The sequence below is a fragment of the Perca fluviatilis genome, chromosome 3, assembly GCF_010015445.1.
Source record: "Perca fluviatilis chromosome 3, GENO_Pfluv_1.0, whole genome shotgun sequence".
Classification (NCBI taxonomy): domain Eukaryota; kingdom Metazoa; phylum Chordata; class Actinopteri; order Perciformes; family Percidae; genus Perca; species Perca fluviatilis.
The window spans coordinates 5227183-5252730 of record NC_053114.1 but is presented as its reverse complement, the minus strand read 5'-3'; the positions used below and the strand labels follow the sequence as shown (position 1 = coordinate 5252730).

General features: G+C 43.2%; 1 protein-coding gene across 7 annotated transcripts in view; it reads left to right on the top strand.

The window, feature by feature from the left end:
* znf536 (zinc finger protein 536) overlaps positions 1–25548 on the top strand; it is a 285675-nt gene that overhangs the window by 91478 nt on the left and 168649 nt on the right. For all 7 annotated transcript variants that reach the window (XM_039794578.1, XM_039794577.1, XM_039794573.1 and 4 more), the window contains one exon: positions 10814–10913. Coding sequence is in view for 5 of the 7 variants with exons in the window: in XM_039794573.1 (XP_039650507.1) it covers positions 10814–10913 (100 nt within the window). In the remaining 2 variants the exon portion in view is untranslated. The remainder of the gene's footprint in view (positions 1–10813; positions 10914–25548) is intronic.

The window sequence follows — 25548 nt, the reverse complement described above, 5'->3', positions numbered from 1 at the left end:
AGTCGCTCTGGCATTCAGCAATGATGCTCATTAACTATGCCCTTGTAGCCGAGCTGCACCAATCACATCGGTGTATCTGATATAGGCGGGCCAGAGGCGAGCTAAACTGACGACGACAGCGCCGCGACGTCAGAGTCATTAGTAAACGTTGCAAGATGGCTACGGATGAACACCAGTTGTTTAAAACGGCTTTGGCCGCTACAATGAACGAGTAAGACTTGGCTTTTTATCTAAAAGAGGAACAGAAGACGGCGCTCCAATCGTTCCTTTGCAAGAAGGACGTTTTTGCTTTTTGCCGACCGGATACGGCAAGAGTTTAATCTACCAGTTAGCTCCGTTGGTAGCTAAGCGTATGGATACGCTCTGGATACGTCACCCCGTGTATTGTTGTGATTGGTCGTAGTGTTATCCAATTGCGAGAAGTGAGATTTTCAAATGCACGCTTGGTGCCGCCCCTCGAGTTGGGCCATTTTCATTACTCATTGCCAGACCCTTAATCTTTCTGATTTGGGTCTGGATTTCCAGGCTACGCTAACCCTCTATTGAGACCCATATGTTGGTGTGCCTTTTGGTGGCTCAGCAGGCTGCACCGGTGCGGCTATACGCTACTCGCTCACACTCCTGTCATGAGTCATTCTCTATGTCATTCTCGCAGGTTTGTCCTGTCAATCAATCTCCTCTGTGAGCTAAAAGCGCACAATATTAAACTTATCTTCCCCCAAGGCAATCTGTGATCCATCTGATCTGCTGGACAGCAGGCATGCTAATGTACTGGCACCGTAAGATATTATATTATATTATATTATGTGCGTGGATGCTCTTATTATTAGATGATAAGAACAGAATATGTGCTGTGCTGTGTTTTATGAAGGTCAAAGAATTGAATCAGAAATGTTTCACCGCTGACCTAGACTGTTTTGCATATTTTCATATTATATTATCACATGGGTCGCATTCTCATTTGAAAACCCATAATAGCCTGAATGAGGTTTGCTATGCATTTATGGTTTGTCTTTATGAGGGGATCCTAATTAAAATGTGCATAATACCACGCAGTGAAGATGAGACAAACATGCGCTTTATTGTCTGGTTTCAATATAAATAAAGGCTGGGTGTCGCCAATGATTTCCCCAATCGATTCGATTCCGAGTCACAAGGGCTCAATTCGATTCAATTTCCGATTCAATATAACATGAACAAGTTAGAAAACAAATTCAGCTTGGATATGAAAGAGATTGTCAGGTGCTGTGAATTGTACAAGCCTCACATATTTTTTAATAACGCACCAGGTTAATGTTTACATTGAGAATTGACCCCCAAAAAGTTTGTGTTGGGCTATACATTCATATTATAAAAAAGGCATATATTAAAAGGATTTGGGGATTTTATTAATAGATATCACATCACTCAAACAATAAGATTGATTTTAATTGGAGAATTGATTCATTTGAACCTAATATAAATGGGTCTTCCATTGCAGCAGTTGCAATCAGCGGTGGAATGTAACTAAGTACATTTACTCCAGTACTGCACTTAAGTACAGATGTTGAGGTACTTGTACTTTACTTGAGTCTCTTCTTTTCATGCCACTTTCTACTTCTACTCCGCTACGTTTCAGAGAGAAATATTGTACTTTTTACTCCACTACATTCATCTGACAGCTTCAGCTACTATTTACTTTACACATTAAAATACCATGTTTCATTATGAATGTAAAACACCCAACAATATAATCTAAAAGTTAAGCTGAAATGATCAGCTGATTTGGTTGACGCAACTGTTTGGATCTTTTCCAATTTCTAAAATGGGAGGATTTTTCAGCATCGAGTACTTTTACTTTTCATTCTTTCAGCACATTTTCCTGATGATACTTACAGACTTCTACTTAAGTAACTTTTTTAATGCGGGGCTTTTACTTGTAAGAGAGTATTTTTGCAGTGCGGTATTAGAACTTTTACTTAAAGTGCTCATATTATGCTTTTTTGGCTATTCCACCTTTCCTTTGTTGTGTTATAGATCTTTTTTGTGCACGTTATAGGTTTACAAAGTGAAAAAGCCCAAAGTCCCCCCAAAGGGACTTACCATCTCCAACAGAAAACACTGTTCACAAACTGCTCCAAACAGCTCTGTTGTAGTCCAGCCTTTACTTCAGAGACAGACGTGCGTCACTTTGTTACACACGTTATAATGCTCGCGTTACAGCTGCTAGCGTGGCACGCCCTCATACTCTGCTTCTGACTGGCTAGTAGTCCTTACTGTGTGACTCCCAAAAAAGATGGAACAGAAGTGCGATGCCTCACTCTGTGGCTAAAACAGAGAGCTCGACACACAGGGTGAAAAGAGGAGCTGCAGCAATGTGCAGTACAACAAAAATATGGTGTTTTTTTTGAAAATTAAACCATGTAAACCTATTCTGATATAACCTCTAAATTCAATTATGAACCTGAAAATGAGCATAATATGATCACTTTAAGTAAAGGCTGTGACTACTTCTCCCACCACAGGTTGCAATCGCGTACAAAGAGCAAACAAGGCGAATCCAAAGTGCAGGAATGTGTGGCGCTGTAGCTGCTAATGTGCCGACAGCTCACACCATGTGTGACTTCCTGTCTACCAAGCCATCGGATCCATTTCTTTATAAGGACATGTTGAATATATTGCGAAACCACCGTAGACTGTGATCATATGTCCCCCCGCCCCCGCGAGATTTGCTCTAGAAGTAGACAATCCCAAAATGCAACGGCATGCTCAACACATGTGTTTTTTTTTTTTTGGTCTGATCGGCTAAAGTTGCGTCGGTGGATGGCCCGCGAGAAGAAAAAAAAAAGGCCTGTGTATGTTGTGTTACCTCCGGGGTCATTTTGGCAAATGTAAACACTCAATCCCTCCATCAAATTCCATTAAACCCTGTAAGAATACAAACACACACTCCAAAAAAAAAAAAAGAGAAGCCCCCAAGCAGCAGCATTAAACAAGAGCTCTCATTTGGACATAAATAGTGTGATCTTACTCATAAATCACGCTGAGATTGTACATTTGGCCCGGGCAAAGGCTTCAGGTTCGCACACCCCTTCTGTAAACAGGTTCTCCTTCAGCCTCTCACAACTTCAGTATGAGTCGTTAGATGTGTGAGACTCTGTGTGTGCGCGCGCGCGTGTGTGTGTGTAAGTAAATGTGCGTGCGCAAGGTTACCGGGCTCGATCCTTTTAAAAAAAAAAAAAAAAAAGGGAGCCTTGCTGTAATCAAAAACAATAACCGCTCAAAGCATAAACTCTTCCAAAGCCCCCACCCCACCCCACCACCCCACTCCCCCCACACTCCTCCACCCTCTCTCCTTGAAGTATGAAATAATATTCTGTGTGTGGGCCCTGGCCGAACGCTGAGAACGCAAACATTTCACAATAAAGTTGTTTAAATAAAGGGCCTTGGCATAGATGGCTGGGAGATAGAGGACATGCTGCGTTAATTACAAGCGCCCGTTAAAATAAACCGCCGGTATAAAATATGACTCTCTCTCTCTCTCTCTCTCTCTCTCCCCCCCTCTCCCCCAATCTCTCCCGTTCTCGGGGATCTGAACCTATAAAATGTCAGCGAGGTGTGTGCCTCAGATGTGCTGTTTGGAGACCAAACACAACGGCAGCCCTTCGGCTTGGAGATTGGAAAAGAGAGATAGGCCAAAAAAAAAAAAAAAAGGAAAGAAAAGGGGGGGCAAGATCCACAAAAAAACACACAACAGAGCTCTACAATCAACAAAGAAAGCAGTGTTTACTCTGCATTTAAAGACTTATGAATTCTTCTCGCCCCCGCCTCGCCGTTGCATGGCATTAACTGAAAGGGGGAAAAATAGCTCAGTTAAGCACCCTGGGTTTATTATTCTTCAAACTCTGAAGTCTGAAAAGTAATATGCTTTAAAGGCACAGTAAATGCGCTGGTGCTCGGCGCTCCGTATCTGTTTCAGCCCTTTTCCCCCTGACCAGGCGGTATGTGTGTAAGTGAGTAAAGTTACATCGCAAAGAGAGAGAGAGAGAGAGAAAGAGAAAGAGAGATGGATTATTTTTCCTGAAGCGTGGACTTAAGTTTCTGCTCCGTGCTGCTGGGTGGCCCGCTCCTCTTTAGCCGTGTTAACATAAGAATAGAGGGGTGGCCGGGGGGTGGGGGGTGGGGTAGCTGCGTAGCTGGTTTAAATTATTCTGCGCCTCCGCTGCTGCATAGCAGGAGCTGTTGTTATCCACTTAGAACATCAGACGATTTGTTCCTTCTCCCCTCTCTCTCTCTCTCTCTGCTCTCCCTCTCTCAGCCCCCGTGGGCGTCTTTATCCGGGACCCTTTTGTACCAGTGTTATGTCATAACTCCTGTCCCGGTCAGGGTGCACCTCATTCCCTGCCACTTGTTTGCTCTTCCTGTACTGGCTTTTTTTTTTTTCTCTGTTCCGATCAAAAAATGCTTTTACAAATAACTTAACAGAAGCTCCATATCTGATTTGACACCCTTTGGGAGTTTTATTTTCGTCTCATTTCAGCTTTACTTTTAGGTTATATTGTTGGGTGTTTTACATTCATAATGAAACATGGTATTTCATGAACTGCATGTGTGTTTTGTGTGCGAAAATATTTAATTTGTAAAGTAACTATAAAGCTGTCAGATGAATGCAGTTGAGTAAAAAATGCAATATTTCTCTCTGAAATGTAGCGGAGTAGACGTAGAAAGAGGCATGGAGCCTCAAGAAAAGACTCAAGGAAAGTACAAGTACCTCAACATTTGTACAATTCTCCAATTAAAATTGATCTTATTGTTTGAGTGACATGATATCAACTAATAAAATCCCCAAATCCTTTTAATATATGCCTTTTTTTATAATATGAATGTATAACCCAACACAAACTTTTTGTGTTTAATTTAATTCAATTTTATTTATAGTATCAAATCATAACAAGAGTTATCTCGAGACACTTTACAGATAGAGTAGGTCTAGACTGCACTCTATAATTTACAAAGCCCCAACAATTCTAATAATTGTGTGAGTTTTGCCAGGATCTGTACCAAACAAAGATGTTTTTTAAATTGATTTTTAATGAAAAGTATAATATTTCTTTCTGGAATAGAAGTAAAAAGTGGCATGAAAAGTTCAAGTACAGCACATGTACCTTTGTACATTTGTCCTTAAGCACTGTTCTTGAGTAAAATGCACTTAGTACGTTTATTGGCAGGGTGATGTGTGAAAGGTTGCCTCGGGGGGGAAAAAAAGCGAACTATCCAATGGGAGCTCTCGGCAGGGCGGGCTGTCGTCCAGGCCCCCCGGTGACGAGCGCGGTGACGCTCGCAGGCCCAGATGAGGAATGCAGTTATGAGGAGATGTTTGTATACATTCAGCCTGCGCCTTGGAAAGCAGTTGAGCACAGCTTAAAGACATCTGGATGCGATGAAATGCCATTTGTCTAAACAATCAAGAGTCTTACCGAAGCCACCCAACGTGTGCTGTGCTTTTTAGTACATACTTGTGCAATGTGCTTCAGCAAAGAGCGTTATTGACAAATATTTCATTGCGACAGCCTCCTGGGATCTCAAAACGAGATTTTTTTCTTCTTCTTCTTCTTCTTCTTCTTCTTCTTCTTCTTTTTTCTCGCACCATTCCAGGTTTCTGCTGTAAACATGAAGCGTTTGTGACGGCCCGTGTACTTGAGGATGGATGAGATGCGGGGAGGAGTTTTGAATTTTGAAAGCGGGGAAGGTGGAAATAAAGCGAGACGCTAAACCGCGGCGGCATTTGATTCTAAACAAGACTGAGGCAAATCAGGGAGGTCCTAATCGAAAATACTTAAACGTAACGCTCGTTCTTACCGAAAAAGAAGAAGAAAAGAAAAAATTGTCAATAATAACCTCATTTTTTTTATTTTTTTTTATTGTGGTTGACCACCAGGAATCACTGCAACAAAGCATTCAAGAGAGTTTTAAATGAACTTGACTTGCAAAAGATACAAGATCAACATGTCGGGGGGGGGGGTGGATTCCAATGCAGGCTAAGGACACGAAAGCACAAGATAAACACTCGGATAGAGAATGAGGCATCATCTGTCAAGAAAGAAATGCCTCACCTAGAGATTTATTTTATCCTTAATTCTATTTAAACAAATGGTCTGGGCAGTCATGGCAGGCGGTGCTCTGACTATGCTGTGTGTGTGTGTGTGTGTGTGTGTGTGTGTGTGTGTGTGTGTGTGTGTGTGTGTGTGTGTGTGTGTGTGTGTGTGTGTGTGTGTGTGTGTGGTAGTGAAGGAGGAGGGGAAGGGGGCAGGCAGACCTGACTGGGATAATAAGCGTCATGGAATCTAATCAGATTTCTAAGAGGAATTGATTGTTGTGAGGCAGCCGGTGCAGGAGTGGGGTTGACAATGAGCTGAAATATAAGTGTTAATTTTTATGCTAATCCTCTGGCATCTCTGTGTGATGCAATTTGGTCCAGCAGCCCCCTCGACTTTGCGCCGCAGATATGAAATTGTCCCGCGCACAGAGAAAATGTCAGCTTGCCAGACCCTGAAAGCTTGTAATTTATTAGGTATGTTTCTATTAGTATGTGTCACAGTTGTTAGGGAGCCACATGCACAGGCAGGCAGGCAGGCAGGCAGGCAGGCAGGCAGGCAGGCAGGCAGACAGGCAGACAGGCAGGCAGGCAGGCAGGCAGGCAGGCAGGCAGGCAGGCAGGCAGACCACCTTGTTCTCTCCCTCCCTTCCTCTCTCTTTCTCTATATCTCACTCTTTATATTCCTCCAACCAACTTGCCACACACACACACACACACACACACACACACACACACACACACACACACACACACACACACACACACACACAATGGCACACACCATGCTTGTTCTTAAGATGGTCTTGGCTCAGTGGCTGCTACACTGGGGCCTTAATGTATTATCATATATCGGGTGGTCCTTGCCCCCTGGACAAAAAGGCTATTTAATACAATTTAATGACATTCCCAAGAATGAGGGAGGGGTTAGAAAGTGAGAGAGGGAGGGAGTGATGGAGGGAAGGGGGGAAAGAGAAGAATCAAAAAAGAAAGGCAGAGGCCCAGATGAAAATAGCATCTGTGTTTTTCATGGCTCACCCATGCAAACATAGCAGTGTGAAATGCGTGACTTTCCCTCCTTTTTCTCTCTGTGTTTTTGATGTCTCTGTTTCTGTATCTACCTGCAGGATCAGATGTGGAGGGTTGGTGGGGGGGGGGAGTGATACCTTAAGTAGGCTGCTCAAACAGTATTAGAAATGTCCCAATGTAAGAAATACTTCAGGGCATTCCATAGTAGGCGTCAGAGAGTTATAAATGTTCATAATATCTGACCCCATTTTTGATTCTATTCATGGTCAGTATTTTTCTGCAATAGCCATTCAATGTATTTACGTTCTGTATTTTTTTTATTTATTTATTTTTTTTTCTATTTTCTTCTATTAGCATTTTCACTTTTATTTGGCAGATGACGGTGTAGAGGCAGACTATAAATGGTGGGAGACAGATTGGAATGAAATGCAACAGAGGTCCCAAGGCTGGAATCGAACCTGCGACGTTGTGGATATGTGGCATGCGCTGTGAGCGCTTGGCGAAGGCGCCCATCCATCCATACATATATATATATATATATATATATATATATATATATATATATATATATATATATATATATATATATATATATATATATATATATATAGTATTTTTCATTGTTACTGGTGAAGTCGGCCTCCCCCATGCGGTATTCAAAGTGCGTACCCGTGCACAAGGGATTCACAGCAAATCATTTGTCCATGTACTGGACTTGATACAGAAGACAAAAGCCAGTGCATGCGCACATTTTTTAATCATAATGCGGAAAACCAACAGAACTTTGGTAGCCACCACCTACAAACCGAAGCACTGAGAACTTTGTAAGTGTACAGACAGTTTATTAAAAAGATAGATTATGAAGACAGTACCGTTCACGTATACAGGCGCCATCTCTGGAAAAAGGTCACGATCAGTCGAACGTTGAACGCCGTGCTTGAGCTACGGTACTGGTTACGGGTTGCACGGCGTTGGTCGTTCGACTGGTCGTGACCTGCTTGGGTTTACATGCCGGGACCCTCATTATGCTACCGTGGAATTGTGGTGCTATTTTGAGCCTTGTTAGTGGTGTAGAAATAGCGATTTCTTTTTACTTTACCCGTGCCCCGACGACTAGCGTTCTAAGCTAATTAGCGGTTTGCGCTAAAACTGGACACATTCGATTAGCATGAAAACATATCCCAGAGAACCGCGACTCGGTACACGTGTTATTAACCCCTAGGTTCATTTTCACCAGATTTCTCCTTTAAGCTTGGACTAAATCAGGCGGAGACTAACACAGCAGTCCTGTCTGGTATCAGAATGCAGCACTTTGTGGACTAGAAAACGTTGTTTTTGCCAGCAAACTGAATCTACACAGCGTGTACGTTTCCTCCTGACAATATTTAAACATAATTATTAAGAGACGGAGCTGCTGGGACCTGTATTAAAACACACTGCTGCTATTACCACCAGTAACCGCAGGTTTCACCAAATCAACCAGCACTGAAATCTCAAGAGGTAGCCTATAGGCTAACTTTAACTTCAATGACAAAACATATAATGCACAATATCCCCTTTACTAGTGATACAGGACTTTATACAGTAAATGATGATGTAATTTGTGTATTAACATGTAAGCATCATTTTATTGACACGAGCTGGGGTGGTGCTAATTTTTGTTATATTAGCTATTCTATATGCTTGGGTAGTGCTTCATTGGGTAGTCAACAATATCTATATTATTGAGCTCATATGTAAAATATGAATCTCCAAAGTAACCAGTAACTATAGGTGTCAAACACGTGTAGTAGAGTCAAAAGAATAGTAGCGCTCTCTAAATTGTAGTGAAGTATAAAGTAACATATAATCCAAATATTCAGCTAAAGTACCTCCAAATTGTGCTCAAATACAGTAGTGGAGTAAATGTACTTTCTACCGCGATCGTTAGTAAGCAAAATACAATCAGTTATATCAGAGATGTCATCTGTAACGAAAAACGCAAAAAAAGAACCAGGGACAAACAATGAGTTTTCGGCAATGTTATACATATTTTCTTTTCTTATTTTAACTAAAAACTCCATTCTATCCTACTTTATTCTATTCTATTCTATTCTTTTCTATGTTTAGCCATCTCTCTCGTTATGTTTAAACAAAAATCGTCGTGCTCCCGGCTCATACGTTGCGTGGTACCAGAAAGCCAGTCAAAACTGTACTCAGTGGGCCCAGAAAACACACTGAAAGGTTTGGATGCAATTCACATATAGGTCAATTAAATGCAACAACATCTGCTCTCTCCCTACCATTTGCATATAGCATTCATATGTTAATTATGTCCCTTGTTTTTTTTTTACTGCATGTGTGTATGTGCATGTGTGTTTGTTTCTCTCTGTGTGTATTCCCCCCCCGCCCCATACTTCCTCCCCTCCTCCCAGTCTCTTTGTATCGCCAAACAAAAAGAGATGCAGAAAATTTGGATTCATACTTCCCTTTTCGATACTCCCGTCCTATTTCCACTTCCTCTCGCCTGACGATTAAAGGGGAGGTTAGACGAGCGCCACAGTTGTTCCATTGGCGTGCCCCTGATTTCGACAAGAAGCCCCTTTAACGGCAAAAGGAGGCAAGGCCCTCTCCCTTCCCCGAGCAGCTTAATGCCTTATAAATCAATGATGACACAGATGGACTAGCGATAATCTATTTAGAATGCCTCACAGCAAATATTGTTGTGCAGATGATTAGACTGCCAGTTATTTTAACTCAGACCCCTAAACCCAATCTTCCGCTTCTCGTAATGCTCCTCAGATTTAGAGTGGTAATTTGGGATTTGATATTCTTGTTATTTCAAATAAATTTGGCAAGAAAGACATGTTCAAAATGGTTGAAATTAAAAGTGAAATCAGGTTGTCGCAGGGCAGTGTGTGTGTGTATGTGTGTGTGTGTGTGTGTGTGTCTACATGTTTGTTTGTCTCCATGCATGTGTGTGTGTGTGTGTCTTGGGTGGCATGGGCAGCTTGAGGAACAAAAGACATGAAGAGGGGGCTGGTGTCTGTGCCAAGGCCATAATGATAAGGCATGTTTCTTTAAAGAAGGGGGAGACAGACCTTTAGCAGAAGTGTATCTCCAGGGCATGTGTGTGTGTGTGTGTGTGTGTGTGTATGTGTGTGTCTGTGTGTTAGACGGTCTAGTGACACAAAGGGGGGTTAATGGCAATCCAGGGTCTCTGCCCCTTTTCATGGTCGATGGGTCTCAATTTAGCATGCGAGGGCGAGGAAGAGAAGAGAAGAGAAGAGAAGAGGAGGAGTGCAAAAATGAAGTGGAGGTTGTCAGACGTGGCAGCTGCTCAGAGGCCCTGATAAATATAAGCCCTTATTGATCGGTTGAAAATGAAAGATCCCCGAGTGGCGTGCAGTATTTAGCTTCTTGTCTGCCTCGTGTCAGCGGTGGCCTTGCCCTGGAGGGATAGATTTTCAGCTGTGCCTCCGGGCACAGCAGCAACACTGGCTTTGATTTCATCTTTAACCTTTTTCGGCTGCGTTCCCTTGACCTCTGCAGCGTCGCTCGTTGAATTATTTTTTAGATTTTTCATTATGACACGGAGGCCTCCCACCCATCACTGTCTTCTTCTTCGTCCTTTATCCCCCCCCCCCCCACCCCTTTTCCATCCTCTTCAGGGTCTATATTTCCTTATCACCTCATCTTTCTAATCTTTTCCGCTGCTGTTTCTCCCTCCAGGTGGCCATTCCGGTAAGCAGCAGTCGGTCAGGAGTGACAGTGAGAGGCCACTTGATCCAAACAGACAGGTTGCACTCCAGTATGCAGTTGGTGTGTTAAGGTAAGCTCGCACACACACAACACCCATACCTTTACCCAGTAGCGAAATAATGTCCTCAAACTTGAAGATTTTCCAAATTTTCTTTAAACCCTCAACCCGTTCTCACTCCCCAATTCGTCAAATGCTGGCGCTTGATCAGTGCCTCTCAAAATCCCTCTTTAGCGTCTGTATGGAACGCACTGGGCAGAGCGGCAGGTCCCATGGCATGAACATTTCACTTTATGAGGTTTTTTTAACATTAATATGAGTTCCCCCATCCTGCCTGTGGTCCCCCAGTGGCTAGAAATGGCGATAGGTGTAAACCGAGCCCTGGGTATCCTGCTCTGCCTTTGAGAAAATGAAAGCTCAGATGGACCAATCAGGAATCTTCTCTTTATGAGGTCATAAGGAGCAAGGTTACCTCCCCTTTCTCTGCTTTGCCCACCCAGAGAATTTGGCCCACCCATGAGAGAGAGACATCATGGCTTTCAAACGAGCAAAGTGGCAGTTGGTCAAGGCCACACCCCCACCCTCCACCTTGGAGCTACAGACACAGAAATGGCACATCCTAAGGAAAGCTCATTGTGGGACTGGCTCTAGTGGCTGTAATTCTGCACCACGGCTGAATTTCGGGAAAGAGACTTCAGATACAGTATTAGGGGACCACTAAGGTCTATATAAAAGAGACTTCAGATAGAGTATTAGGGGACCACTAAGGTCTATATAAAAGAGACTTCAGATACAGTATTAGGGGACCACTAAGGTCTATATAAAAGAGACTTCAGATACAGTATTAGGGGACCACTAAGGTCTATATAAAAGAGACTTCAGATACAGTATTAGGGGACCACTAAGGTCTATATAAAAGAGACCTCAGATACAGTATTAGGGGACCACTAAGGTCTATATAAAAGAGACTTCAGATACAGTATTAGGGGACCAATAAGGTCTATATAAAAGAGACTTCAGATACAGTATTAGGGGACCAATAAGGTCTATATAAAAGAGACTTCAGATACAGTATTAGGGGACCACTAAGGTCTATATAAAAGAGACTTCAGATACAGTATTAGGGGACCACTAAGGCCTATATAAAAGAGACTTCAGATACAGTATTAGGGGACCACTAAGGTCTATATAAAAGCATCCAAAGAGCACCATGTCATGGGACCTTTAAGAGAGACAATGGTAGCGAGTAGTATGAAAGACTGAAAAGCCGCGTAAGGAGGCAGGTTGGGTCAAACAACACAGAGTCTCGCATTGACAGCGCTGCGGAGGAAGGTCTGGCTAGTCCACACAGCATTCCAGGATGGGAAAAATATTCGCCCTGGTTCATAGGCATTTCTTTAAACCAATCGCAATCGTCTTAACGTGAGACGGAGCCACGGCGCCGCTGAACACGCGCACGTTCAAGAGGTTGTTTTAGTCGCTGGGGAGTGAGAATGAGTTGAAAGCCTGTATGAAATTTGCTCAGTTCTCTCACTGTAAGACATACACACTCACAAATGCACACATACGCTCACACACTCCAACTGTTCATCATTCGCTCACCATTTAGTCTTATCCCCAAAGGCACTCTGTCTTAAACCAAAACACACACACACGCGCGCGCACACACACACACACTCACACACACACAGTCACACAGCTACAGTACACTGCTGCTATGTGCGCAGACAGAACTTGTAACAATCTGGATTGTGATAATCTATGATAATCATCCACCACATGCCACCTAAAAAACGCACATGGGTGGCATTCAACACCCACACTGGCACGTTGCTTCAGTGCATCTCGCCTCCCTCTGCCGCTCTCCCCAATGTCACTACCTCCAGCGTCAATGTCACCACTCTGCTCCCTTATTTCTCTTTTATGTATGAGGAGGCTCGCGCTATAACACAATGCCAGGGGGGGGGGGAAAGGAAGAAATCTTCAACAATTTATGTTTGGCATTAGTGTAATTGAATCCCGCTCGTATATCAAAGAAAGAAAAGTTGCGAGGTGAGGGGTGATATAAATACAAGGTAGGGATCCGTGAAAACACGGAGCCGTCCCGCCCCTTTTTCTCTTGTCTTCCGAACAATGTCTCCCATCTCTTTTTTTTTTTTTTTTTATTCTCTCCCTCTCTCCCCTCCTTTAGCTAGATGGATGATAAATTCCCAGCCAGAGAGCCAGCAACAGCTGTTGGCAGACAGGCCTGATATGAGAATAGCAGCATAGGATGAGCAGGCATTAAAAATTAATATGCTATTTAGCCTAGGTGTATTTTAGGTATTTGACATTTTCATGTCCGGGACAGACTAAATTTATTCATAGTACAGAAAAAAAAAATAAAAAAAATAAAATAAGAAGAGAGGAATGGGTGTAGGGAAGTGGTGGGGGGTGAGGGAGATGGAAGGCAGGGAAGACTAACTAAAGGCCATTCTGGTTTTATGGTCACCCTGCTTCAACCTTGCCTCCCAGAACGGTGATGTAAGGAGGTGGGGGTGGTGGTGTTTGACTCCACCTTGTATGTATGCTTCACCGCAGCATATAAAAAAAAAGGTACTGATCACGCCACTCGCAGGAAGAAACTGTTCTCCAGCAAAACTCCTTCACTTTTTATCTACATGTGAAAGGTGTAGCTCAAAGTAGAGCTGGGCGATATGGAGAAATTCAAATATCGCGATATTTTAGACCAAATGCATATATAGGCTATTGTGGCAATATTGTAGGGTTGACTGTAGGTACTTTCACAAAATATTCTCACACATTCTCATTCCCATCGCGTCAAAAAGCGACACTTGGTCAGGTGCCCTTGTTGTGTGACCCATCCACCACCCCCCAACCAACCTCCTTACGCGGTTTTTCGGCCTTTCATACTACTCGCTACCATAGTCACTCTTATAGGTGCAGTAGGTAAGCCTTATAAAACTACCTTTCTGTCATATTTGCTGAAACTGACCCTATGTTCGAGTAGAACTACATGAAGCAGCTCATTCAAAAGATATCCGATACTGCCGACGTTGTCTTTGCTGTTATCAAATCTGTATATATTTATGTTTAACATGAAGTATACTACTGCTTGAGTGCAGTAAACCAAAATGTGTACAGAGAAGGCTAGCAGCAGCAGCAGCGCCGCGTCAGACACCTTTCTGGTGTGCAAAGACATAGAAAACGCCACGCAGCCGCCACGCAACAGAAACGCCACGCTCACGCCACGCAGCCAGTGTGAAGCCGGCCTAAGTTACAGTATTTGAAGAGTTGGGAGTGAGAACGGGTTGGTCTGGCCCAGGGCCTTTAGCGGCCCTGCGACAACCCAGCGCTGTAATACCATATCCTGTATTAGTGTTGAAACCCTGTGTAGTCCTCTTCCACCCATAGTCAGAGCAGATTGTATATTGTGTTTTCCACTTTAATCAAAATTGCCTTTGCATTTGTGATATTTTAATATTTGTTTTGTAGCCTATGCTATTATTGAAGCCTGACCTCACCAGAAAAAAATGGCAGCATTGTTCTTCGTTCCTCTGATGTAGTGATTCTAAAGCTTTCAGCCACATTGCATGACCTTCCTCAGCAGACGGAGTTGCTCAGTTGTCATGGAGATGGTTTAGTTGTTATCACGTGAGCTTAGTATGTAATTTAGTCACTTGAAAACAGGTGGTCGTGCATTGGCAAGATGGGAGCGCATCTATGGTCCAAGTAACACACATTAACCCTCCTAATGTGTTTGCTTGAAATTTGTCCCGTTTCAAGTTAAAATATTTCATAAATAATATTAAATTAAACCTAGACCTCTTTCCTAATCTCAGTTATATCAACTACTTTTGATTTTCTTCTTCCTCTGTTTAAATTGGTTGACTAATTCTTATTATTTTAAATTAAAAACTGAAATATATTTTGGGAGTTGTTCTCCATACAAAAAGAGCAACTATTGTCAAGAAGAACTAAGCACTGTGCCAGTGTAATTTCATGACTATCAGAGACACGATTATAGTCATTACTCTGAAAGTAGCTTAATCCTAACACTAGCCCATGTCATATTGTAGGCAGAACTGGGGAACATATTTTTCGGGGTCACATTACGTGCTATAATGAGCTGGGGAACATAGGACCCTGGGAACATAGGACTTATTGTCTTTGTCCCCATTTGGGCCATATGAAGCTGGGGAACATAGGAGCCTGGGAACATTGGAATGACCCCAGCAAAATCTTCACTGCCCTATCCGTACCAGAAACCGGATTTGTTCCACGCATGTGCGAAGATGTTTTAGGTTAGGCGTTGATCTTAAATGGTTTGAGTCAGGATAGCCCATTGGTCAGGGGACAGGACCCGAAAAACACCTGGTTTTCAGTAAAGACTGGTTAGTCACAGATCTTAAAAACTCATGTCCATCCTGGTACAGAGACTAAGAGAGCAATGAGACTGATATAAGATATTTCATTCTTGGTCATGTGTTAGTAAGTCAACCCTGTAATGGGAATTTCTTATCAAACATGCATTTACATTTTCCTGACAAGCGAACTCTTGCGGTCATATAAGTAATAACTATTTTCTCTCGGAAGGCAAAGGTGGAAGTAGCGTGACTTTATGCCACAAAACCTCTTTGGAAGGAGGTCGGGTAAATGGTTTGCTCAACCAAGCATGTGACTTTGACACGGAGAATGGATGCTTTGCATCCCTTGTTTTTTTTTGTTTTTTTTACCAACAGTCAACATTGGTTTCTTTTAACCATGACCGCAATCTTTTCCTAACCTTTACTTCATGTGCCCAACAAACCCTTGACTATAGTCGTGGCAGATCAGAACATTTTTCATTGTGAAATGGTTTAAAGCTGATTTATGTGTTTGCGATCGTTTATGATCATGATTTATTCGAGTCTTTTGGAAGGTGGATGCGTTAGAACAGCACTCTTCCCGGACTTCACGTTTCAATTCTCAGAAAAGAGGACACCGTGTGAAACATTTCTGTGTGAAAAGTGAAAAGATGTACAGAACAGTTGAGTTGCATGTTGATGAGGAACAAGGAAGAAATACTAGCCTGGATGCCAGACAAACTTAGCCCCGCCCACAACATTCGAGGTCGGGAAGCTCGCGTTCACATTCTGACTAGAATCTGAGTATGACCACATCAGGCTAAAGAAATACTGTAGTAGAGTAGCAATATCCAGTATTGTCATTTATCCAGATTACACCAGCTGTCATTACAGAGAAAATACTCAGCAATGTACACTTTACATTCTGTTCGATTATGAACATGATTAGATGCAATTCTGCTGCAAAATACATCATACGCACAAAAGAAATGTCTGATTTTGATTTAAAAAAAAATACTACCATGGATTTTTATGTTTTATATATTTTGGTCTTGAATCTCTGACTCCTTTCCAATGGCTCTATAATTAAGAAGCTCCTCCACTGCTACTGAGCCATTGTGCACTCAAACACAAGACCCCTGGAGGTCCTGACAGTAAAAGTACAAGTCCCATGCTGAGCCACGCTAGGACAGTCCTCTCTCTTTATCACTCCCTCTCCCTCCCCCCTTCGTGATTAATGGCTAATGCTGCTCTAGTACATCTCTATATCCCTCCTCATCCCTCCCTCGCTAATCGTTGTGAAATCTTAGACATGGCCTGGATTTGGCCTCTTGGAGAAAGGGGGGAAGGGGGGGTGGATTGGATTGGGGAGTAGGGCAGTTTCCACCTCCCCACAGCATCCATATCACTTTTGACTTTATTCTGCCTTGATATGTCATTGCTTATATGATATGTCACTGTCTTCATACACCTTAAAAAAAAAAGCCCATATTGTTACACTTTGTTCAAGAGACAAATTTAGGTCAGTCGGTCGGCACTTCAGAAAACGTTTCCTACAAATCATAATTAATGTCTTGTCAGTTTGGGAAGCGAAAAAGAGAATTAAAACAACAACGCAAAGCGACAAGACCAAAGTTTTTTATTGGAGTGGCTAGAACAGCTTCGTGTAAATGATGGAGATACTAAGAGCTAATTTCGGGTTCGGCCACCGCAGCAGTTAAAACGCGATCGGAATGGGAGGGGCTAGAAAGTAATATCCAGTTGGTTGTCATATTATGCAATTTCACCGCTAGACGGGAGAAATTCTTCCACAATGTAGCTTTAAGGTAACTTTGTCAAAGTACTGTTTTCAAGGCTAAGAGAGGATTTACACCCTCAAGTGACCCCAAAAGTGAATTGAAAATTGTGGTGGATAAAAGATGAAAGGGGCTGGCCTGACTAAAAGCTGCATTCAAACCCATGTAATTGTAACCACAGTGCGTGCACCTGTGCTAACTCAGCAATCAGTAAGTAACAGCTTTACAACAACAGTATCACTTCTCATTGTCTTTTATTTATGCCTCTGGTTTAGCAATTACTCACCTTCCACCTCATTCCTCGCACCCTTCGTTACTCTCTTTTTCACCTCTTTGTCTGCTAATTATTTTATTTCCTTTTCCTTCCCCCCCCCCCGCTTTCACCCCTCCCTCTCGGCTCTTGCTCTCCAATCTCCACTGCTTCCACACTTGGCAGCAACTTCCCGTCGCAGTACTGCAAAGCACTGTATATACACTGACTGTTATTACCTTGGGGAACGTTTAGCAGCTCTGTGTTTAACACCATATAACCTCCGCTACATCAGCAGCGGCAGCGCGGAGAAAAACCTGGGAGGTGGAAACCAGAGACGGCTTGTGTTAGGTGAGCGTTTGACTGATCACCACGATAAAGACGACAAGAGAGAGAGAGAGAGAGACATAGAGAGAGAGAGGGGGAGAGGGAGCATGTGACAAGCCTGCTTATTTCAACCTATTAGATGATCAGTGATTCTTAAGGAGAGGGGAACATTTCTTGCGATATCTCTCACTACAAAGTAAATAGAAATCAAAGCCCTTCACGCTCCGAGACAGAAGTACTATATGAAAGAAACTATCTTAACAGCCTCCTTCATTCCCCGATCTTTCTTCCTTCTGTACCTCCCATTGATTTCACGTAACCGGTGTTAAGTGAAACTATTTACTAGGCAATGGATCCACTTGACTTTCTGTCTCGGAGGTAGGCAGTGATTGGCTCCCAGTACGGTCAAATAAAGACTTGGTAGTACTTGTGTTTCATTTATTATCCCTTATTATGGGAGTAGACTTTGTTTGATATCCATTCAGCAAATTAAAGGTTGAATTGAGACATCACTTTTTTAGGCTGGACCGTAGGACCATAGGCCCAAAGGATAACCCTACAACCTCAAAACCCTGTCGCTCTGCGACTGAGGGATGATGTCCCACCATTGGTCGGAATGGGTGTGATGATGTCAGTGTCGGCGTTTCCCCATTGACCGCTGCCCTTTCGAACTGGATTTCCGCGACGCACTTTTTTTTATTTTTTTTAAATGGATGGGGGAACATGTAGGCCTTTTTAATCTAGAAAGAAAATAATGCTAATGCTAAATGCTAAATAAATATAGTGGATGGACAGGTTTTGATATTTTGTGTAAAAATTGTTTGAAAAATCGAGGGAACTGAAACTCCCGACACGGATCAGGGGAGAGGCTACAGCGCGATGATGTTAATTACTACAGTTTCATCCCCCGGGCCCGCCCCATACTGGTTTTGGTACCCATCCCTAAATGAAACGAATTCCCCCGATTCATCGCGTTCCAGGCCGTCTTTGCAATGCATTCATCGCACGGGCAATGAAAACACTCGGTCAGCGCTGCTACGGAATATCTTTATTCACGTTATAAAAACAATCACATCTGACTATCCCAGTAGCAGTTTTATCATTCTAATACCCCCCACCCTCCCCTCACTAACATATTGTACACACGAATCAGCCTCTCCCCCCGCCCCCCCCCATTCTCCCTGATAAGGATCTGTGGGCGTTGATGTCTGTCTCCAAGGGGTTTTAGCGGGGGTAGGGGAGCAACTTGACAGATAACAGGACTACCAAAGGAGTCAAAACCGAGTCATGTCCGTGTCTATCAACGTGCCTGTCCACAACGGCGAGAGGAAAAGTCACGTAGACCAAACATGGACAGCAGCTCAGGGAGACACACTGTCAGGTGATTATAAAAAGAAAAAAAAAATTGAAGATTTACACAGCGTTGGAGGGTATTGGGCGCTGAGACATGAGCTCACACACATCCGTTCAGGGGTTTCTCTCTGCGTCCCATCATCCTCCCAGGATATCAGGTTGTAATTGATATATGGGCTCGGCTGTCTCTCCCCACCCCACTGTCGTACGCACGCGCGTGTGTGTGTGTGTTTGTGTGTGTTAAGGTCGACTTATCTAGATTTCACCCATGATTCTTCCTATTACCCTCTCTATGGGCTGACCCGCCACTTCCCCGGGCGGGATGGACAGAGATGGATGAGCGCAGGAAAAAAAAAAAAAAAAGGAGTTGCATCATTCCACAATTCCACAAAAGGCCTAATATGTTATCAAAGTAACTTCCAGCATATTAGCGACAAGAAGCCCCCCTCATATCCTCTGTCCCCCCCACCCCACCCCACCCCACCCAGCATCCACCGCCTCCCTCTCCTCTTTTGTGGCATTGCTCGCTCGCCTCGGCAAGCTTCCTGAATTAAACTGCCGGCTTCCTGTTCTTTTATATGCACGGCCACATCTGGGGCGCCCGCTCGCAGGGCCCCGCCGCTTAATAACAATCACCTTCCCTTTCACTCGGCCCTGATTGTTTCTAATTCGCCCTGACAGATAGTAGCTGACAAGCCGCCCGCGCCTCCCTCCCTCCGTGACCCGAGCTCACTCAGCGCACTTATAAGGCCTGTCATTTTTAATATTTGATTTTCGCTTCGTAAAAAGTTATGTGTTTTAGAGCTGCCACAGCCACCATGCACCCCCCCCCCCTCCCCTTCTCCCCTCTCCCCCTCCTCCCCAATCGTATGATGAAATCAGTATTTAACTGAAACCACGTCGAATCCCTCCCTTCCTCTCTCCCTCCTTGGCCCTTTTCGTTTTTTTAAGCCTCCTGCTCTCCATCTCTTCATCCTCCTCCTCTTTTATTAATTGTCTTTCTCTCGCTCTGCCTTCATCATTTCCACCTTCTCCTTTCTTTCTGTCTCTTTCGCTCAATCTCAGTCCTCTCTCTTAGTTTATGAAGACAAAGCAAGCGGGAGAAGGTAGCAGCGGGATGGTGCGGACTCACGCGAGCCGCTCTCTAACCCGCAGCGAGCCACCTTTGCGGCCGCATTCATCCAGGCGCAGACTGTAGCAAAGCCACACGGCTGCGCATATCGACAAATATCCGGCGTCCACATCCTTCCGTCAGACACGCAGCTTACTGGCTTCCAGCGTTTATTCGCTTTCCATTGATTCCCATTAAAGGTATATGGAGCCATGTAAAATGCATATCAGGTAGGCTGATCATTAAATGAAGGGATGGATTCATCGACAGCTTGACGGATGACATTTTGCCGAGCGATCCATACAGCCCTTCAATAAAAACACAATTTGTAGCTTAAGACAAAGAAGGAAAAACAAGAAGGCATTCCAGATGGAGAGGGGGAGAGAAAAACAATGGTTAGAAGATGGAATCACGGCAGTACACAAAACCCAGCTTCACTACCACTTTTTTCTCCATCGTTTTTGACTGATGGTGATATGATATCCTGGTGGCATCGCTGAAAGCTAGAAGAAATAGAGCACCGAGGTAATCTTTCAGAAAATGTGCATCGTCACCAAAGATCACTTTGGGCAATATTGCCTTTATTTGACAACTGATATTGGAAATAAAAGGACACATGGGTCAGTGCCAATGCAGGGGGTTCTTTATGTAGCTAGGCAGAATGTCGTGAAGGTCAACACATTCTCACTCCCATCGCGTACAATACGGACGCTTGGTCAGGTGGTGCCCTACCTGCTGCAAGACTTCATTTTAGTCAGCAAGCCTAATACATTATTTGTCAATATTTCCATTTTTAGCTTTTTAAAGTGATGGTTCGGAGTAATTTCACCCTAGGGTCCTTTGCACCACGACCTCGAGCCAAATAACCCCCCAGAAGCTTTTTTCACCTGGGTCTAACATTGGGAGAGTTAGCGTAGAGTAGCGTTATCAGCTGACTAGCTTAGCGCAGGGGCTAATGGATCCAGGCTTGTATCTCGTAAGTTACCCCACTAATAATGACCAAAATGATACCAAACTTCTACACTAGTACAAATAGGTTATGTAAGGGTTAATGCCCGACGAGGTGTCCATTGTCAGGTATTAATGGACGACGACGAGGCGTGAACCGTCCGACGCGCAGCGAAGTCCGCCGAAGTCCATTAATACCTGACAATGGACACCTCGAAGGGCATTAACCCGCTTATACCATGGTCACTTGCCATATAACATATTTTTAAAACATTAGTTCATATTTCAATTAGTTTTACAATCGAAATCTAAAGTTTATCCAAACAATAACTCCGTTTCCCTGGTTACGCCTGACGGTTTGACTAATACCTGGAACAATCATTCCCATCCATCAGGTTCTTATGCAATGCAAATGTTGTTCTCTCCACCAGGAATTAGGAAGAACCTTAGATACGACTTGCCTCCCTTAGCAACCGGAGATATTTATATAGTCCGCTCAGCTGATAGAACCCTTCAGTTTAGCTACGAGCCAGAAAGCTAACGCTATGCTAGCAAGATCCAAAGTCAATAACATTGTGTACAGTTGGCAATCAGTAAAAATAATTTGACAGTATGTTGAACAACAAGACAAGCTAGCTATCCAGCCATGTCATTGTCCCCAAAACAATATAACGACTTTTACGAAGAATTTGATCCGCGATGTGTAACGTTACGCGTGCCGTACGGCGCGCAACCCTGAAGCAGCGAGCTGAACAGTGAACGGGATGTGAGATAACGTTATTCGCTGTGAAACAAAGTCAGTCCAGAGGGCCAGTATAACTTACTTCTTGCAGCCTGTGTGTTTTTAGCCATCCTGTGGTGTTCAGAGGACGAGTTGGAAATAATAAATCCACATTTCCTTATTGATTTAATGTAGCGCATTCATATAGAACAGTAAACAGTCAGTTTCACCGAACTCCTTTAGTAGGTGTCCTATTTGCTCTGCTCCCTTCACTGGCTTCCTGTAGCTTACAGGATCCAATTCAAGATTCTGACCATAACCTACAGGGCTCTACATGGTCAGGCCCCTGTCTATCTTGCTAACTTAATTCATTTACACACTCCATCCCGGTCTCTCAGGTCTGTTAATCAAAATATGCTTGTCATGCCACGCACTCGTCTGAAAACATGTGGGGACAGAGCTTTTAAGGCTATGCGCGCCAGACTCTGGAATGCTTTACCAACTAGCATTAGGTTTGCGGAGAATGTGGATTGTTTTAAGGGACAAGTGAAGACTCACTTGTTCAGGCTAGCTTCGGGTAGCCTATGTCTTTTATTTATTTGAAAATTGATTCTGTTGTACTTGTATCTTATTCTATTGACTATTTTTACCATGTTTTATTGTTTATGCACATTGTAAAGCACTTTGTGACCTTGTCTGTGAAAAGCGCTGTATAAATAAATTTTACTTACTTTTACTTACTTACTATATCACTTCATAATGGACACCTGCAGCCAATCAGAATCGAGTATTCACCCAGACCATGGTATAAGCATTCATATTGGTAAGTTTGTAAGTACACCAGAAGTTTATGTAAATAAGACTTGCCTGTTGGCTTCTCGTCTCTACTGCTGCTGCTGCTACTGAGTGCTTAATTACAACACCGAAAAGAGATACAACAAAAATATTTATTAATTTAATGATTAAATAAGGTAATGTCTCCAAACTTACCTCAATTATAACTTGTCTCCTGCTAGTTATACAACAGCACTTACTTAAAAAAAAAAGTTAAATTAATAAATATTTTTGTTGTATCTCTTTTCGGTGTTGTAATTTGTAGACGGCCCTAAGCACTCGTCTTACTGCCGGCAGCAGCAGCAGTAACAACAACAGCAGAGAACAGAAGCCAGCAGGCAAGTGTTATTTACATAAACTCCTGGTGTACTTACAAACTTTCCAATCCATCGTTTTATGAGTACATAACCTATTTGTACTAGTGTAGAAGATTATCATTTTGGGCATTATTAGTGGGGTCATTTACGAGATACAAGCCTGGATCCATTAGCCCCTGCGCTAAGCTATTCAGCTGATAACGCTAACTCGTCCAACTCGGGTGTTTGGCTCGGGGTCATGGTGCAAAGGACACTAGGGTGAAATTACTCCGAACCATCACTTTAAGCATAGTAATATAACTTCATATTGAGATATTTTGTGTAAAAATGTGTCGCTTTTTTATAATCTTTCCTAACTGGCGCTGTCCCTGCCATGCCATACATGCTAATCCAGCACTAGCTTCCTCCTGATTCTGCCTTCATCTTATACAAAGAAATGGGTGTGATAAGGGCTCAGAAATCAGCATCCTAAAAACAATGGGATTTGTGAGCATTTATGACCTCACATTAGGTTTGTATTTCTCGCGCTGTCAATAAATGGTCCATGCTTGGTGAGAAAAGAGACAGATTAGGTAGCTAAAGTGAGCTGTTGGATGGAGAGTGAGCCGCCACTGCTAGGGTTAAAGATTTCTCTAGGCACGAACTATGTTTGGGTAAGGGTAAGATCATGGTGGGGCTGCAACTACTCTCACGTTGCCAGACCCTCCTCCACAGTGCCGCGGAGGAGGGTCTGGCTAGTCCACACAGCATTCCGGGTTGGGAGAAAAACGCGCTCTGGTTTATTGGCATTTCTTTAAACCAATCACAATCGTCTTGGGCGGTGCTAAGCTCCGGACACAATGACTGCGCCTCTGCAAAATAGCCTCGGGAAGGAACTTGTTTTGGTGGAACATGTGTACGCTCAAAGGTTGTTTTAGTCGTGTAACAGAAAACCCAGATTGGACAGATAGTCTAGCTAGCTGTCTGGATTTACCCTGCAGAGATCTGAGGAGCAGTTAACCATAGTCCTCATAAATCCACCGCAGGTTAGAACGCCATCTCACGGAAAAAGGAAGGTGACGGACATCCGGCGAAATTTCCGGCAACACCTGAACGATCCCAGAAGTAGAATGTCGTCGATATAGACTAGGGTGCAACTACTTTGTTGGGCAGGGGTCTTTCTCTCCTCATCGACCTATCAGGTGTCTACTCTCCGCTGTTCTTAAGGGGCACATGGAGCCATTAAAAAATAATCAACAATTGTCATTTTTAGGCACTAAACAAACAACTTATGCTGCCATTTGTCCTGCGAGGACGGTCTCCTGGGGCCACACGGATATAGTATTTCTCATCTCAAACATACGTGTCACTCTTCTTCAAGACAGTAATACCACAAGAAATAATTCATCATCAGATCACCCACCAACTCTGCAAACATGTTTTGTTTCTTCAGTCATTGCAGTCAGCCTTGTGTGTGCACCCAAACATTGTCTAACAAACATACCCTCCGCCTCGCCCCCCCCCCGCCAAAGACATACTTCAATTTCGGGACACCAAGGTGCCCCGAGGCGCCCCCGCTGCCAATCTCCATCTTTACCCCGACGACAAAAACACAACTAATTGGAGTACCATTGCATGTTTTCACTAAAGGCACAATTTAATTACATCTGAGCTGGGAATGAGTATTTTGGGAATGTCTGTATGTTCGTTCAAACAAATGGAGCGAATGAAAAGCAATATTTGTTTTGCTTTGATTAGCAAACGGGAAGGGTAATTTGTTAAGGAGAAAATGTCTATTTAACCCCCAGCTTTCCAGTGGTGGACTACACACACATGCGCGCACACACACGCACACACACACACACACGCACACACACACACACACGCACTTCCTCCCCAAACGTTTGTGCCCCTTCCATCCTAAACATTAATGAACTTTTGCTCCTGGCTTTGTGACTCTGACCTCCCTCTTGTGCTCTCTTTTTTTTAGTTTCTTTTTTCTATCCCTTTTTTTTCTCTCTCTCTCTCTCTCTCTCTCTCTCTCTGGTCTGCCTTTCTCTCTCTCTCGTACCCAGAGTCTCTTGTCCTGTGGTCCTCCTGTTCATAAATCCTGTCTTAATAACTCGGTGAATAATGTAAAGAGTATTGTTTTCTCCAAGGTTGTATTAATAAACATGAATGAATTTATTTGTCTTCACCAAAGCATGATTAATGCACATTAATGCCTGGATATTGCTCACTCTGCCCTGCATCACCAAGCACATATCACCCCCGCCCCCCCCCCACCCCCACCCCCACCCCGTCTCTCACACCAAAAAAAAAAAAAAAGACCTATCAACATTAAATATTTATGACATAATATTAATGGTTTTGTAAAGAAAATAACAAGTTATTAATCCTCTGATTAACAACTGATTAACCTTTTTTATTAAACACGTGATCCGTGCATCATCGACTCAGGATATGTCGACTGACTGCGCTGCAGAATAATTATTTTTGTGTCTTTTCTAATTGCAAAAAAAATCGCATGGCTGAACTATATGCGTGTGTGTGTCTCTTTCTCTTTTGCCTTGACACATGCACAGACACAACACTCGCACTTGTTCAAACAACACGAGACGTATGTAGCCTGAGATTACGAGGGGGGATAAAGAAAAAAAAAAAAAAGGAAGAATATAAAACACACAAACATAACATAACTGGCACATTCTTTCACATTGAGCGA